This window comes from Sturnira hondurensis, unplaced genomic scaffold (assembly GCF_014824575.4).
Source record: "Sturnira hondurensis isolate 20B ecotype Veracruz unplaced genomic scaffold, ASM1482457v3 Scaffold0018525, whole genome shotgun sequence".
In the NCBI taxonomy this organism is placed as follows: domain Eukaryota; kingdom Metazoa; phylum Chordata; class Mammalia; order Chiroptera; family Phyllostomidae; genus Sturnira; species Sturnira hondurensis.
Window position 1 is genome coordinate 366,100 of NW_028091156.1, and position 17,190 is coordinate 383,289.

The 17,190-nt window shown below is 41.4% G+C and overlaps 1 protein-coding gene across 1 annotated transcript in view; it reads right to left on the minus strand.

The window, feature by feature from the left end:
- AKT3 (AKT serine/threonine kinase 3) overlaps nt 1–17,190 on the minus strand; it is a 192,065-nt gene that overhangs the window by 58,888 nt on the left and 115,987 nt on the right. The window contains exons 4-5 of the mRNA XM_037069537.1: nt 7,625–7,736; nt 2,771–2,915 (exon numbers count right to left, since the gene is read on the minus strand). Coding sequence (XP_036925432.1) covers nt 2,771–2,915; nt 7,625–7,736 — 257 coding nt within the window. The remainder of the gene's footprint in view (nt 1–2,770; nt 2,916–7,624; nt 7,737–17,190) is intronic.

Here is a 17,190-nt window from a genome sequence, read left to right on the forward strand (position 1 = left end):
TTCCCTGGGTTTAGCCAAATTATTGGGACTGTTAGAGACAGGGAGGAGTACAGTGTTCTATCTTTTTCTGAAGTCTGTGTCATTTAAACCACGTTATGCTATGCAATTTTAAACAAAATGGAATCTAAAAAGAACAATCAAAATCAGATACAGGTCCAATAAGACAACAAAACCCCTCAAATTCAAAATACTATCAAGTTTTCATTTTGGAAACTCCGTTTTAGTGAGAGAATGCTCAGCAATCTACTTTAGAAGATGGGTATGTCTTTAACTCTATGCGGCTGAAGTAGAATACGTGCTAACAGTAATAGTTAGCTAAATGTAATAGTAATAGCTCAATAAGCTAGTCCTCACTGGGCACTCCGCGTGTGAGCACTGCCCAGGAGGTCCCTCACTGCACCCTCACAGCCGCAGGAGTTAAGTACCACCGCCTCCTGCCGTTAGGATGAAGAGGCTAAGGAACAGAAGGTTAAGGAACCTTCCCACCACCACACACGCTGGATCCCCAGTATCTATCACTATCCTGCAACATTAAAATTCTACTGATCTTCCCGAGAGGCCTATAATACAAATAAAATTAATAATACCCAAATATTATATAAGACCAGCAGTTTGAAATAATAATTCGCAAAAGAGGACAATCACAGAAGATAATGAATACTGGTATGATTTTGTTTCTAATTTAACTTGATTATGAGTATAACGATTGTAGAGACTATCAAGACTCAAGACGTTTGAATCAATAAAAGGAAGTAAGTTGCACACTGAAGTTGTACAGGGTATAATTGAAAGTCCTCAGACGCTTGAACAAGATCCTTAAGTTCTCTGAGTGTCAGATGATTCCATTGTAAGATGGGATAATGACAGACATTCTTGCGAGGATTAAGTGAGATAATATAAATTAGATAAAATACTGCTCAGAGCCTAGAATAAAAAAGCTTATAATAAATGCTTTAGAAGTGTCAGTCAGGGAAGGTGATGAGTTCTAAGATAATCCACACTAGTAACTGTGAAAAGGGGAACACATATTATGCTTATACAATCATTTATAACCAGCCCTAACAGAAAAAAATAAAATCTTGTCATATTTTTCCACTTTTATATCTTTTGTCTCCATTCAGCACTCTTCTGGGTAAGTTTCCATATTCATTTCCAGAATTCTTCGATCCATTAGTGACAATATCTCTAGTGAGGGTGTTATAAACTCCCCACTTTCAACCTCTGCCTCAACAGTACCTTTTTATTAACCTTTGCTACTGAGATTTTAGGAATTTCCAGAACTACACAGAGTAGAGCTGGTACAGCTTGTTATTAAAAAGGATAGTTTTAATTCAAAAGACAAGACCACCTGGAATCTGATTTTAAATCCCAGGGAGGTTACATTTCACGTTAATATTGTACATGTGCACACACCCTTGGAAAAGAAGCATTCTCATCTCTGAGTGTGTGGTAGGTCTGGGCTATTTTTATTTTGTCCAGGACAGAGGACAAGGGGCAGGGAACTTGACTTTGAAGAGAGATTCAGCCCTGGCTGGTGTAGCTCAGTGGACTGAACATGGGCCTGTGAAGCAAAGGGTCACTGGTTCGATTCCCAGTCAGGGCACATGCCTGGGTTGCAGGCCAGGTCCCCAGTAGGGGACACATGAGAGGCAACCACACACTGATGTTTCTCTCCCTCTCTTTCTCCTTCCCTTCCCTTCTCTCTAAAAATAAATAAAGTACTTTAGAAAAAAGAAAATGCAGCCCTAAAAAGAAAAAGTAAAGAGAGATTCAGTCTAATTAACAAAGAGAGGGTAAGTCTTCAAGGAATACAAAAAGGGTTCTTGGACATTTGGCCAAGATCAAACACAGAATGTGATTCTAATCAGGTGGAAATTTCAAAGAAGGAAGAGATCATGAAGTAACTCTGAGGTGTGACTGTATTGCTTCACCTACTTTACATGGCTGGCATGCAGGAGGAGGATTTGAACCCAGGCAGTCCAATTCCAAAGAGTTCTGAATCACTGTGCTTATAAGAAAGTACAGGAATAAGCACCTTAAAAAATTGGTGTTTTCCTTCCTGAGATTAATTTATAATTTATTATAACAAATATATCCTAACATGGTCAAAGACATATTCATCTATTTTGAACACCTATATCTTCAGATTAATCTTAAAATATCATTTTTTTCATAAAGAAGTTGCTTTTCCACTTTCTACAGCAATGAAAAGCAATTCACAACAAATATATAAATTGGCACTTATTATTCTGAGCACTGAGGGGAGGAAAAGTCTGCTTCCCTCACTGGCTCATGAGATTCCATTAACATAAAATAAAACCACATTATTCCCAGGACTGTTCACTTTTCTGCCGACAGGAGCGAGGCTGGGCCGTGCAGGAAGCGCAGGGGAGTCTTTCCTGCCGCCCCGCCACCTTCAGGAGGGCGCAGGGCCAAGTGGAAAGGGACCAAATCATTAGGGAAAACAGTTCAGCTCCAAGTTTCTACAATGGCATTTGAAACAATCAGGGGAAGATGCAAGTCAGAAAGTGGGTGAGGGCACATCAGTCACCAGCCCCTGCCGAGCCCGATCCGCACTCAGCGCCGAACCAGAAATGCCGCTTCACTTACTTGGGGTGAAACAACCACAGGTATTTAAGACTCACCTGAATAAAAACAACTACACCCAGGTAATAGGCTGAGGTGTTTTTTTTTTCAAATTGCAGTTTTTAGCCTATTTCTTCCATCCACATAAAGGGGCTAGGGAGGGGGATAAGTTACTATTTCCTACCTTTCTTTTATGATGGGTTGTAGACGCATCCATCTCTTCCTCCCCGATGTTATCAATTTGTGAAGTCGGACTGCAATTCATTCTCTCCTCTTCTTGCCTCTGCAGTCTGTCTGCTACAGCCTGAATAGCCTCTGTCCATTCTTCCCTACAGAGACAAGTAGGACTTCTCACTAACGGAGAACGGCAAACAACTCAAGTTTCCTTTTTGTAACATACGCAATGACACAAATAGTCTACTCCAGCGTAACACACACACACACACACACACACTCTCTCTCTCTCTCTCTCTACCCCCCTACCCCCCACCCTTACTCCGAGGTGGAATTAACCCCAAGGCATTTTACATCACAGCCTCAAGTCTGCAGTACCATGTATTTGGAGGTATATTAAACAAGAAAAAGAAAAAAAGGATTATAAGAAAATTCCGTTAAAATCCTTTAAAAGGGCAATAACATGTTAATTGTGCACATCTTACTTATAAAATACACTGATCCTTAGGTCTGCTGTGCTTTTTGAATGTTTGGTTCAACTATTGTTAAGTCCACTGATGACACACCAAGACCTTCACTGTAGCCCAACAGAAACCCTAGGAAAAGTGTTCACAGCCAAAGCCTCTCACTGTTCTCAGATCATAGGTAACTTTCCTTTATTTCTAGAAAATAATGTTTCATATTTCAAACTGAAAGAATTACATTTGAGGAAAAAATTGAATACATTTTTTTCATGATTTCCAATATGTTTTTCTCTTAGGGTTTTATTTTTTAATGTAATCTTTATTATACCTTTTTAAAAAATAATCAACATAAATTGTAGCTTAAATAATAAGTTTCTTGAGCAGCAGTATAAAGTTTTTATTTTCTGGCATTTGTCTCATCAGACCAAGCATCGTGTATTTCCATGTACATTTTAAACTTAGCTTGCTTTTTCTTCAAGTCCATTAGCATTTTCAGTGGGATTGCATTAAGTCTATAGATCAATTTGGAAGGAATTACCATATAAATAAATTATCTTGCAATCCATGAACATGGTACAGCTCTGCATTTATGTTGGTCTTTAACTTCTCAGAAGAATGTTTTGTAATGTTCTGTGAAAGGGTCTTGTACATCTTTGACTCAAGTTATTTCTAAGTATACTTTTATTGTGGAGGGTTTTTAAATTTTAATTTTCCTCACCAGTATTTGGAAATATAGTTGTTCTTGTGTGTTGACCTTTTATCCTACAGACTTAACTAAATTCACTGCTTAGTTCCAGGAGCTTTTATTTTTCTGTATTTTCGACACACGCAGCCATGCTGACTACGAGGAAAGGCCCGTTGTACTACTTCCCTTCTCGTATGTCTGCCTTCCCTCCCTTTGCTTGCCTTACAGCAGTCTAGCTCGGCCCGCCTCCGGCACAAAGGGAAATGCACGTGGTGGGAGCAGATGTTCTCACCCTGTTCCCTCAGGAATCTCTGAGCCTTGACCCTGAGCACTGCACACACTGGAGGGCCTTTTCTGTGACTGCCCTTAAGTTGAGTAAGTTGAATAAGTTCCCTTTTCTTTCTATTCAACCGAGTTTTTGTTATAAAAAGGTGCTGAATCTTGTCAAATATTTTTTCTACGTCTGTTAAAATAATCATGCAATCTATTAATATAGTGAATTTACTTGAATGGTTTTCAGATGTTAATGAAACTAAATTCTTGGGGTTAACTCCACTGGGTCATGAAGTGTTAGCCTATTTACGTATTTTGCGATTCTGTTTGTCAAAATTTTGTGAAGAAATTTGGCACCTATGTTCACAAGTATATTGGGCTACAGTTCTCTCTTCTTGTGACAGTGCCTGGTTTGGGGGACGAGGGTGACAGTGGCCTTACAAAATGAGTTAGGAAGGGTACCCTTCTCCATTATTTTCTGACGTAGATTCTGTAGGACGGGTTTTTAACAGAATACACCAGAATGAAGCCATCTGGACTTGGGAGTGTTCTTTGAAAAAAAATACTTTGGTTACTAATTCAATTTTGTTCACTGATAGTAGATTAAGTTTTATGTTTTCTCTTGGGTCACTGCAGTAACTGCATCTTCTCTTTTATTTTCTTTAACAACCTTCCAAAATCCATCTGTTCTATCAATTTTGTGTCAAAGGACTAGTTTTGTTTTATTGACTATTCCCTATTATTTTTCTGTTTTCAAGTTCATTGATTTCTGATCTTTATTTTTTCCTTCTTTCTGTTTGTGTTGGGTTTAATTTACCATGGAAAACACTATGGAAATTCCTCAAGAATATTAGGAATAGAACTACCATAAGATCCAGCGATCTTACTTCTGGATATTTAGCCAAAATAAAGTGAAATCAGGATCTCGAAAAGGTATTTTCACACCTGTGCTCACAATGGCATTATTCAAATAGCCAAGAGATGGAAAAAACCTACAGGCCTACTGGCAGGTGAAGCGGCAGAAAACACAGGGCAAACAGGGTGGAGTATAACTAGGTCTTAAAAACAGAAGGGAATCGTGTGATGTGCTACCATGTGGCGGAACCCTGAGGACACTATTCTCAGTGAAATCCGCCAGTCACAGAGAACGGATGTTGTATGCTTCCACTTCTGTGAGACATCGCAAGGAGTCAAACTCATGGGAGCCGGAAGCAGAATGATGGTTACCAGTGGCTGGGGAGGGAGGGAAACGAGCGGCTGCCCTTCAACGGGTACAGAGTGTCAGTCATGCAAGACGAAAAAGTTCTCAGTAGCTACTCCAGATATAGTATTGTAGATAGAGTTAACAGTACGGTACCGTATACTTAAAAATTTGGTAGATGTCATGTTATGTGTTTTGAAACATCTAGACAATTTTTTAAAATGGTCTAGAAAACCTAAGAACATTTGGAAAAAATAGCAATAATGGAAGGCTTGCCTTATTAAAAGCTACAAGTTTTATTAGACTTCTTCAATTAAAATCATGTGGTCCTAGTACTAGAATTACAAAAAAATAATTTAGGGGGGAAAAAAGAAAAGATCTAAAAATACAAGTATTTATGTACACGCACATGGGACAAGCATAATCAGTCAGAAAAGAATGGATTATTCAATAAACGGAGTTGAGAACAGGCTCATCTTTTGGGAAAAAATAGATTCTAAACTGATAGTAAGAAATACATACAAGCTTTTTAAAGATAGATTAGAGATATACATTCAGGTTACAACAGGTGAGGATTTTTGACTGGAAGAAAGAATAAAGAAGATAAAGAGTTTTTCTCAATCCAGCCAAGTCTTCATTAACATTAAAGTCATAATAAAACACTGAAACACCAAATTATAGGTGAATTTAGAAAAACAAACTCTAACATAAATATAAATATGCTGTTTTTCATTTTCACTAAAACTGCTTCCTTCTAGTCATAAATGCCGATGAAAACTGATTATCTGGAAAAGTGGCGTGGTATTGTAGGAACAGCCAACTGCGTCAAAGTCTCGAGCTGTGGCTTAGGCTACGTCCAGCACTGCCAACACAGGGGCAAGATGAACCGCGTTGGGGGATGGTGTCAATCGATGAAGACCAACATACCCACAGACTATCTAATGCCATGGGGAGAGTCCCATTCATTCAACAAGTCCACAAATGCTATGTCGGACCCTGGACTGTGCACTAAAAATAAAATAATGAGCAAGGAAGACACCACCCTTGCCCATGAGGAATGTTAGCAGACTAAGATTATAGTAGTGATATGCCTGATACAAACGCTTCAAGGAGATAAGTAAGTGTATGGTTTGTAAGAGTCAGAGGTTTCGTGCGCAATGTGACATTTGAAGCTCAGATCTGACACACACAGGAATTAGCCCAACCGCAGTCATGGGCTCAGGTATAAGCAGGCTGGGGACTCAGCACACGGAAATGCCCGGGAACAGCGGGGTGGGTGTTGAGGGAGGTCACCTAAAAGTGAATGCGGGCTGAGGACCTAAATTCGTCTCACAGAATGAGAATGTGAGTAACTTGTAGTTCTTTTCTATTTTTCTCTCTTTTCTATGTTTTCTGAAGTAATCATATATTACCATTTATTGTTTATTGACAAAAAAAGGATTATTAAAATAATACTTTCCTATTTACTAGGTTTTGGGGGGAAGTTTTGCTTTGGACTCACACAAGTTTTTTAAGAACTAATTTACTCACTTGAAAAATAGGCTAAAAACATTTAACTTCCCAGAGTTGGTTTTTTTTTTCAGTCAAATATGATAACATGTGTAGGAAAATGAATTTGTGGTGGTGACCGTTGACCTAACTCAGTATCAGAGCAACCAGATAAAAGGGTATTAAACAGAATGGGGGGGGGGCCGGGAGGGGGAGAGAATTCCAGGAATTAGCAGGGAGACGAAAATGGGGCCCTAACAAAGGCTGGTGAGCTGGGTAGAAACCTGGGGCCACTCCCGTCTTCAACAATGATGACAGCCAATGCCATTCGATTCTGGCATTTTTCCCCTCATTGACCCACCCCCAGCATCCTTCTCAACAAGACTCCAGGCAGCTACCTGCACAATGGCACGCCACTTGGCAACTTGGGCTTCCTCTAGCCTCAGAGTTCCAAATACAAACACAATGAATTCTACCATTTTTTAAAAAGACGTAGTTATAAAAATGTCCTCTTTAATTTATATTTTAACTTTTAATAGTGTTTTCTCTTAAGTATAACTTACAGAACTTTGAAAGTTCTGATTTAGTATTTTGCAAGTTATTCATCTATTATACCAGAATAATAATAAAGGGACTGTAGCATTGTACAAATATGTTTAGATACTTTTACAAATGGTGAGGGCAGATGCACATAGATTTTTTAGACTGACTGTTGCTTTTTCACAAAATGGAAGAAAAAAATGACTTTCTTACCTTTCCTCTGGCGTATCTACGTGAAATGTTCTCTCTATAACAGTGGTCCACTGGAGGCATCTGATAATAAATGTGTTTGGCTTTGGTCGTTCTGTTTTCATTAACTGGCATTCTAGTAATAAAACAAAATGTCTCTTTGAATACACTTATATTTAAACCAAGAAACAAACAGTTGAGAACTGCAGCCTTCTATTCCAAACTAGGCCACGGGGGCCTCGCAGCCGTCTGGGATTCTCCACTCGGGGCGGTCCACACTCTGACCCGGGCCGGGCGCCGTGCCCGCTGCCGGCCTGGTCCGCCCCACTCTCTAGGACAAAGTTCCAGTTCCTTAGGCTGACTTTTGAAGCTATTCATTAGCAACCCTGAATCTTTTCCAAACGTGATTCCTCACCATAAATACAAAGCTAGCAACACAGCTAATTCTCTTCTTCTTGTAAAATAAACTCAGTATTCAAAAACCCACAGTCCTTTGGAAGCAAAATTTACTTTATGATCTGTCCCCCTAAAACCTGAAGTACTTATTCCTTCAAAATCTAAATTGTCCAGTTAAGTCACCTCTGAGAACATTAGTGTTAAATTCTGTATGAGAAACACATGCAATTAAGTATATAGATATGTAGATATTGATGTATAATGAAATCCTAGTAACATTAATTTGAAAAAAATTAGAAGCCTGATCAAATTCTCAATTTACATAGTTACAGCTCTAACGTAACAGGTATCTCTCTTTCCCTTGGGGTATTGTCCCCCGGAGAAAAATAAAAAGGTAGGCCTATCCATTCAAAGCAAAGCACATCGCTGCAAAAACAACAACGATGACAATGACAAAAAACCCGAGTCTGTAAATTGACGACTGTAAATAAATAATCCTAATAAGTTCACTAAAAATGTACAGGGCCCGGCATAAGTAACGCCTGTTTGAGCGTGGTTGGTGGGGTAGTAATGTGGGTATAATCATTTGTAGTTTTAATTTGAACATTTCACCTAAAATGTCATATAAGGTGCTTGCATGTGCTATTGTTTTGTTACAGAAGTACATGCTTACGATTTTGTGGTAAAAGACTGTGTAATAAAAGGGGGCATTATTCGTGCCAGACGCTGTACGGAAAGACAACCAGAGCTGTCATTACAATCTGACCGATCTAGAAAACACTCTCCACGTCTTCAAACTTTAGGCAGACACGGATGTCTCTCTTTCCACTTAGGAATTCTGACCCCAAATAAGTTTTCCTAATTTAAAAGGTTCCAACCACAACTGTCAAGAGGCCTCTGGGTCTTTAGCATAAAATGCTGCATTTTAAAATCTGGTTTAACTAATGCGAGCTAAATGGAGAACATACTTTGGAATAATCAGCCCATTCATCGTTAGTACAATAGAAAAAAATCTGAAATCTTTGCCAATTTAGGTCAGTAGAGAAAATTTCCTTTCCATTATTTTTCCCCAAATGTATTCTTCGGAAATGGTTACAACTACGTCGTCGTTTTAGTGCATTATGAGTCGCTCCACCAGAGCACTAAGATTTTATGTGCATTATTTTTCACTCATCCTCCCAATAAAGTTCTAACGTGTTTTTTCTCGTTTCTATTTCACGAGTAAGCAAATGGAAGCTGTCTGATTTTTAAGTCACTCATTCAAAATCATCAAGTCATTAAAGTTATAAGCTGAAGATCTCCAATCCAGGTTTCCTAGCTCCAAATTCTTGTCTCTTCTTAGCACATCACATGCTGTTTTAGGACTGGTTGCTGCTCCCGAGAGAAAATAAGGGTTTATTTCTTTATAATAAGCTTTATATACTTCTCTCTCTAGGTTTTTGCAATTAAATTGATAGAAACAGGTGACAGAGAGGATTGCAACAGTCCCCCCCAAAGAAGAGTGACCAAACTTCTTGCTTAATATTCATGCACTAAAAGTAACTGCCACCTAATTTGGGAATATCACATTTAAAACCAACAATATCTATAAAGGACACATGGACAAAACCGAGCAGGGGTGGGATCAGGGGTGGGACGTGGTAGTGCTGGTGGGGGGAAGTAGTGAGGGCAACACGGAGACAACTGGACTTGAACAACGATAAAATAAAGAAATAAAGTTGCCAAAAGTAAAAATAAAAATGAAGTCTAGCAAAAATTCCAAGAGAAATGAAGGAGAATAAAAACAACAACACACTTTGATTCTGTGATTATAAGATAGGGGAAGTTCCAGGTGACAGACAAGCTCTTAAGGAATGGTCCTGTTTCAGGATTTACCTCGAGGAGTTCCATTAAAGAACATCTTTTTGTCCATACGAGGCACGGCCATGAGGTTGAACGCACATGTGATACGTATTGGTCAAAATGGGAAAAACCTAACAGGAATTAACACGTGACGCCGCTGCCTGAAGGCTGATGCAAGAACCTGCGGAGGCCTGTCAACACCAGCGAGCACGTGGGGCTTCGGTCGGGATGAAACCGTAACGACAGCCATTAGTGGGAAAATGTAACTTTCCGAAGGCATGGATGTCCCAAGACTTTATGAGGTAAACACTCAATGTGTAAATAATACAGGCTAACAAAAATATTTTAACCTCCTTCCATAGGCCGATTGTAAAGCTCTCGAAGGAAACAGCACATAAGAAATAATTCTATGAAGAGAGTAGTACATGTTTATTTTTAATTCCTTTCCAAGAGTACCCTCCAGAGAGAAGCCTTCTTCATGCGCTTTTGGAAGCAAAAACTGCTGCTGGTTGGATGGTTCAATTATCATGAACTATTCTGGCATATTTCGAAAGCACTGCCATTTTAAAACATAGAAAATGTCTAAAAATGCAACCAGAGTAATAGATTCCGAGTGCATGGGTTGGGGGTGAGGGAGAAAGACAATGACAAATTGGTCCAAAAGGACACTGAGACTTCATAGTTGGAAGACTATTGTGCTGACAATTAGTGACAGGAAGCAGAGCACAAACGAGTGAATGGAAAAGCTGCACTTGCAGAGAACGACCTTATTATAGAGCAGAAACACCATTGTAATCAAGGGGCGATGTGCCCTCCGTAACAAAACTTTGAAAGAGGCGCCCTGCTCTCTTTTCTCTGCCCCTACATTTCATTTTTTCATTAGCATGTGCTTGATTATGTGTTATTTCCAATCCAAAAGAATGCCTCTACGTCTTTCCTAAATGCCAGGGCTTACAGGTCCTCCCCCTAGACGTGGCCTTGGACCTCATCTAACTTTACTCAAAATATAACAAGTGCTTTTAGATTAGCATAAAGACATGGGTCGGGGGGGACAGAAAGACAGTGATTTGCATGTAACTGCAGAGAGAGCGACAAAACACGTGATCCTCAAATCCAGTTTGTTAAAAATGCGATGATCACAGAATTCACACCGAACATCCAGACGATTCTGCCTCTAACAGTGAGGGTTCCTCCAACGACACGTGTGATAGAACCAGAAGAACAAGGCTGACGTCTGCACACACTACTGAACCCTCTGCATCAAGCTGCAGTTGACGAAGAAGCTGAAACACACTCCTGTTCTAGGCGAGAGTGGCGAGACTGGGACCGTGACAAGGGCAGAAGCAGATCTAGAGACAGGGAAAGGCCACACCCTTGAACCCTAGGAAACCTCGACCTCTAGACCCTGATGAGGGCAGCCGCAGACACTGCAGCTGAGCAGCGGTGTGGGAAAAGCATCGGCCCGGAAGCTGGAAAGCTGTGGGTTCCACTTCCAGTTCCATCGCCTGCTCGGTAGCGTGACCACTGGCAAATCCCGTGAGCCTCGCTGCCCCAGCTGTGACAGAGATGCAGTGAGCCCTAAACAGCGTTAGAGGAGTAACCATATGGATGGAAGGTGCGCAGCACACAGGTGCTCAACAAGTGGTAATTTACTGTTATTAATTCCCAAGAGACTTTATATTTCAGGAAATTATCTGCTGGTGGTAGGCAAATCGCTGACTTTTAGAAGAAAAGGAGATCTTTAGCGATCCCTCACTCTAACTCGCTCGTGTCACGGATGACATAACCTAGAGCCCCAGGGTGGGAGGGTGACTGACCCAGTCGGTACTACACAGTGCAGTCCTAGCAGATGAGCAGCCACCGGGCTCCCACCTGCACGCGCGCCCCTCTGCTATCACGTGTCACTATCACTTAAACAGCCCCCCCAAGCACAGCAAGGGTCTGCTATCAACTTGCCTCGTATGCCACTTGGCATGCCACGTTTTTGTGGGTGCTGACTAAACATCATTTGAAGACAGTTGTCACCGCTGAACCCTTCATGTGATTAAGTACATCCCAGCCAGGTGTTACTTAATCTCTCTTTCTAGGTCTTAGTTTCATTCTCTAGTTTATTTTTTTAAGGTAATACTTATTTCATGTTAATTCTTACCACCCAAAATGTAATCACATAAATAAAGCACCTCATACAAAGTAGGCTCTTAAAAGTGTCAATTTTTTCCTTCCTTCCTTAAGTCCCTCTTAATTCCACATGTATTAATTATAAGGAAGGCAGTATTTAAGCACCAAATATGATGGGCGCGTGTGCTCACTTCTAACTTACAGTTTTAAAAATTACACCAACTTCCACCTTCTGGAAAATGAAATGTAAGCTAAAAAATAAAAAGCAGACAAAAAAATCAGGTGTGTATCTGCATTTAATTTAATAAAAATGACCTGTCGATCAATGAGCATAGTCAGAAGGTGTGTAGACAGAATTGTTTTTACCCTTCGGATGTGGAAGGGTGTCACAAAGGAACAGGCTGGAAACAGTAACAACATAAAACAAGAGGCTCCTTGGAACAGTACAAGGGTCCTTAGCATCAAAGGCTGCCCGCTGTTGGTAGTGTTTTACAGTCGGTAAATTTTGGCCTGAAAAGCAAACACGTGTTGACCTGTCAGTCATTAATGTGAAAAGTCATGCGACAACCCACCATCACTGCTCACTGCACAAAGGCTGCGAGCGGTCCCCCGGCCCCCATCCCCGCCACCATCTCGCCTCTCCTACATAAAGGTCGTTGGATTTGCTTCCATCAACAGATAGGAGATGCTGTATTCTTTTAAAAACGCCCTTAGAACTAAAGAAAAAGATACCATCTTTAAGATGGAATTTAAAATGGGAGTATGTATTTTCATCAGTAAATTTGTTCGATATTCTAACTAGAAAGGCAGATGAACAGCTGATGCCATTATAAAAACTGCACATAAAGTACCAGGTGAGCTCACAGGGCACTGAGTGCCTAACTGTGACCCTGAGGAAACAGTCTCTGAAACGAGCACAACATTCTGCCAAATACGGGGTCCGGCACAAATACCGCCCCTGGTTTTTACTACAGGAAGTTTCATTACACAATCCTAAGCATGTGATTCTGTAACACAACAGTATCACACTCAAGCATACCACAGGACATTTTAGGTGAACTGTCCAAATCACTGTCAATCACTGCCCATGATTCCACGTATGCCCCATGATAATTTATATTCTGATGAGTGGAGCCAAGGAGGTGAAAAAGCAACTACACAGATTAGCTTTGGCGTTCGTCAGGAAAGAGGGCACACATCGGGAAGGATACTGGGAAGACGTGGGCTGCGATGCCAGTCGGAGCAGCCTGCCTAGAGTGTCGTAGCAAGGGAAGCGGCAAAATGATCAGCTTATCTACAAATTCAGATTTATAAATGACGCAGCACTGACGAAACCTTCGGGGACGCAGAGGGTGGCTCTCACACCCAGGCACCTGGTTTGAAGCCCTGACCGCCACGGTAACATCCATCCACGCGGGGTTACGCGTTTCTGTTCTGCACCTTTGCTGGGCAGAAGCTGCTGCACTGGAGTGTGATATGAAGGAGCAGAAGGAAGGCTGCGGCTCCACGTGCATCACCACTCCCTGTGATTTGCTAAGAACCACCTCCTGCTAAAGGGCTTTCTGAAAAGGTTTTCTCTACTTCCCATTCTAAGCTTGGTTTACGGGTTAAATCTTGCAAATATATACATAAAATACCACCTATAAAAAATAAAGGATCAGAGGTAAATTAAATTTAGGGTACTTCACTTTATGATGAGATTTTTAAGGCATCTACTTCTTACAGTGAGATGCACAGTTAACCAGACACAACTTTCGGTTTGTCTAAAATCTGCTCCTAATTGGGAGTTGGGGAAGGAGGAAGCACCAAATCTTTAAATGATTAAGTATGTAAAATGGTCTAAATAGCACTTAAAATAAAAACAGGGTTAGAATTTTGTGTGCAACTGGGCCTCATAGAACACAGCAATATATATCAAAAAGAAAATGTGTAGGGCATTAAGGAGTAATGGAAAGAAAAAAAAGGAATACTGACAATATACAGAGTGTAAAAGTAGTTGCGATTTTGGCGAGTGTTTCATTATTAATGTACCATACATCAAAAAATAAAAATTCATCTTCCTCTTATAAAAAATGGAGAAAATCTGACACTTTCCACGGAAGGAGACAGTATTTGCAAAGGAACTTTTTTTGGAAGACAAATCTAAATGAATCGATGCATTGCTTCCAAACATTCCAGAGAGAGTATGTGCAGGCAAGAGACCATCAGGAGACCATCAGAATAACCAGGGGGGAGTGGGGGGGGGGGCGCGAAGAGCCCAACCAGCACGGAAGTGGTGAGAGGGGACAGGAAGGAAAATGAGACAGCCCACCTTGCTGACTGACTGGCTCAGGAGGAAAGGAGAACTATCTGTCTACGGATGCACCCCTTCTACCACACAATAAACCAGACAGACGGGTTACTGTTATTTCTTTTACCAAATACTCACTTGGACACCTAATGCTCCAAGCCTCCACTGGCTTCCAACAAGTTGCCACTAAAAACACCCAACTGGTATTCAAGACCTCTCCCGGTCTGATTAAAATTGATCTCGTCGTTAACTTATTTTTCTACAACAAATTCTCTGTTCATCTAGGAAGCTGCCTATACTGTTCACAGGACAAGCCACTCCTTAATTCCAGACTTTACATGTTTGCCCATGTTGTTAACCTCAGAGAGAATGAATGCTCCCTTCCAGAAGCCTACAGCGCCCATCCTTCCAGGCCCGTGCTAACCTCAGCTCATGAATACGTTCTTAGCTAAGCATCCCAGCTTATCTTTACCTAGTCTCTCAACTTTTGCAGCCTTTAGTCTCTACAAAGTTCATTTCAGCAATTAATCTGACCTTCCCTCCCACTGCTCCAGGTTCTCCGGGGATGTAGAACCAATTCAATGGCAAATTCCTCCACAAAAAAATTGTATTTAATACTCCTGTTAATATCTAGTATGATTCTAACGAGGAATAAACCCTTGAAACTGAGTTATTCTATTCTTTCATAATCCTTATATATTTACATGGTATCAGGTTGTTCTAGATTATAGGGTTGCCATTCCGATCGCCCCGTGTGTTAGGCCATTGGTCTCTCCCCTTCAACAGCCACAGTGGAGGCTAGAGCCACCACTATAGGAATCAACGTATTTGTCTTTGTGTTTATAATCTCCGAGTCTAATATTTATTCAGAGGTAAGGATTTTGGGGGTAGGTTTAAGGCCCATAATTTCCTTCTTTCTTTCAAACAGAAGAAGAAAAACAGGTTAATGAGTAAACATTCCATTTAACTTTTAAAATAGGCCCAAGAAATACAGACCGACCTATTTCTTAAAAAAGGAATGGCTGAGAGGTGTCAGGGAGGAAAGTGATACCATCAGAGCGAGCCAGTTTTGCAACCCAGAGTGAAGCGGATTCTAGGCCGCCCTTCTGTGGACACAGTCGGGCACTTCCCCGAGTCCCCGCTGCCAGCAAGACTCTGCCCCGAGACATATGGACAAATGTTCCAGCTCTCCACGAAGGAACTGTTTCTACTTCTAAGTTGGACTGATATCTGTCAAAATGTTAAAAACCATGACTATTGGGTAGACAGACTACTGCGCTCAAAGTAACTCTGAACACAGCTTTGCGACAATGCTGGTGTGAGTCTTACATTATTTTTCAGTCAAAATGCACTATTTCCTATGCAAAGATAATCTCAATCTATAATTAGCGATTTATCACACTAGAGTTCTGATTAAAAATGTGCCTTGCGTTAAAAAATATTTTTATTTGCATTTCTACAGCACTATGTTTAGGGGGCTCCTTTCCATATAGTTCACATTTGATCCAGCCAAAAGGTGAAGGTCAAATGTCATGGTGCACATTTTACAGGGCTTGGGAAACTCTGTATGACAGAGAACGTCACCGTTGAGCCCTGGAATTCCCACCCAAAACCAAATCTCAAGGCTCTTCTTCCAGGTAAGATGTCACAGAATGTGGGTGGCGAAAGGAATCCCATTTTTAAGTAACAATAGAGAGATTTGATACTTCACTACTACTATCTAGTAAAATAACCTTAAAAGAGACCATCGACTTTCTAAGGGCTTCATTTTTCTTATCTAAAAAGTGAAAAATACGGACCAGATGTTTTCAGATACTCATTTGAAAGCAGCTGTAAAGCCCTGGCAGTGGGCAGGAGGAGACAGGGGCTAGGTAACAGCAGGCTCTCTCCCTTCCAATAACTCCCCAGTGAGCAGGTGAGCCGTGCACTGGAACAGATAACCAGGAAAAGCTGCGGTAACAACAAAAGGTAACAAGCTTTGGGAAGGGTAGGGAGAAGACCTCTAGCAAGGAGGCGGGCTGGGAATTTAAATATGAATGAAGTCCCAAGGAACGAAAGGAAAAAGAGATCCAGGCAAACAGAGAAGCGGACACTGCCATCAGAGAGAACAGCAGGAACACAGGCTCAGGGTAGAAAAGCAGCCGAGTTTGCAGGGCAAGCATTCGGCGCAGCCCAAGGACAGGTGCACAGGAGGGAGGCCAAGTGGGAGCTGAGAGCAGAGGCCGGCCGGGGAGGTCCTTGTGTGGTGGAATAAGGGAGCTGGATTTTATGCTCCAGACAATGAGGACCCAGGGCAGGGCATGCCCAGGGGTCTGGCACCCTTAGGATTTGACTTTAGAAAGGTCACTTTGACGGTCATGTGAAGGAATTACTACAAGTGGTGGAAACTAGAGGCAAAGCTCTAACAATCTATAGCAGAGATGATGAGGCCTTGTTTTAGGGGAATCACAGGAAAGGACGTTAAGTTTGAGAAACAAGAAGCAAAATTAGAACTAGAAATAAATTGGAAGTGGGGTGAAGATGTGACGGGGCAGAGGCATGGAATGGATTCAGGTTTCTGCTCCAGACAGAAAAGAGATACTGAAAACATAGGGGGGAAACTGATAAAATTATCTCGAGTTCAACTTAGTGCATGTTGAGTCCCCAAAATATCTAGGCAGAGAGGCCCAGAAATCAGGTGAAGAGAGTAACCAACAGCTCAGGACAGAGGGCTGCCCTGAAGACATGTGAGTTGGGGGAAGAAGCTGCAAACAGGCAGTAACCAGAACCTCAAAAGTGAACGTGCCCACCCAGGGCGAGGGTGCCACAGGAGAGGAATCCTCGGCCAGAACACAGTTAGACCCCAAGACGCATGCAACGGGCAAAGGCAGAAAACCAGGAGAAGGAGGCACTCCACAAGGACGAGACAGGGATGGGAGGTCATCCCAGGAAGGACCGGTGGTCA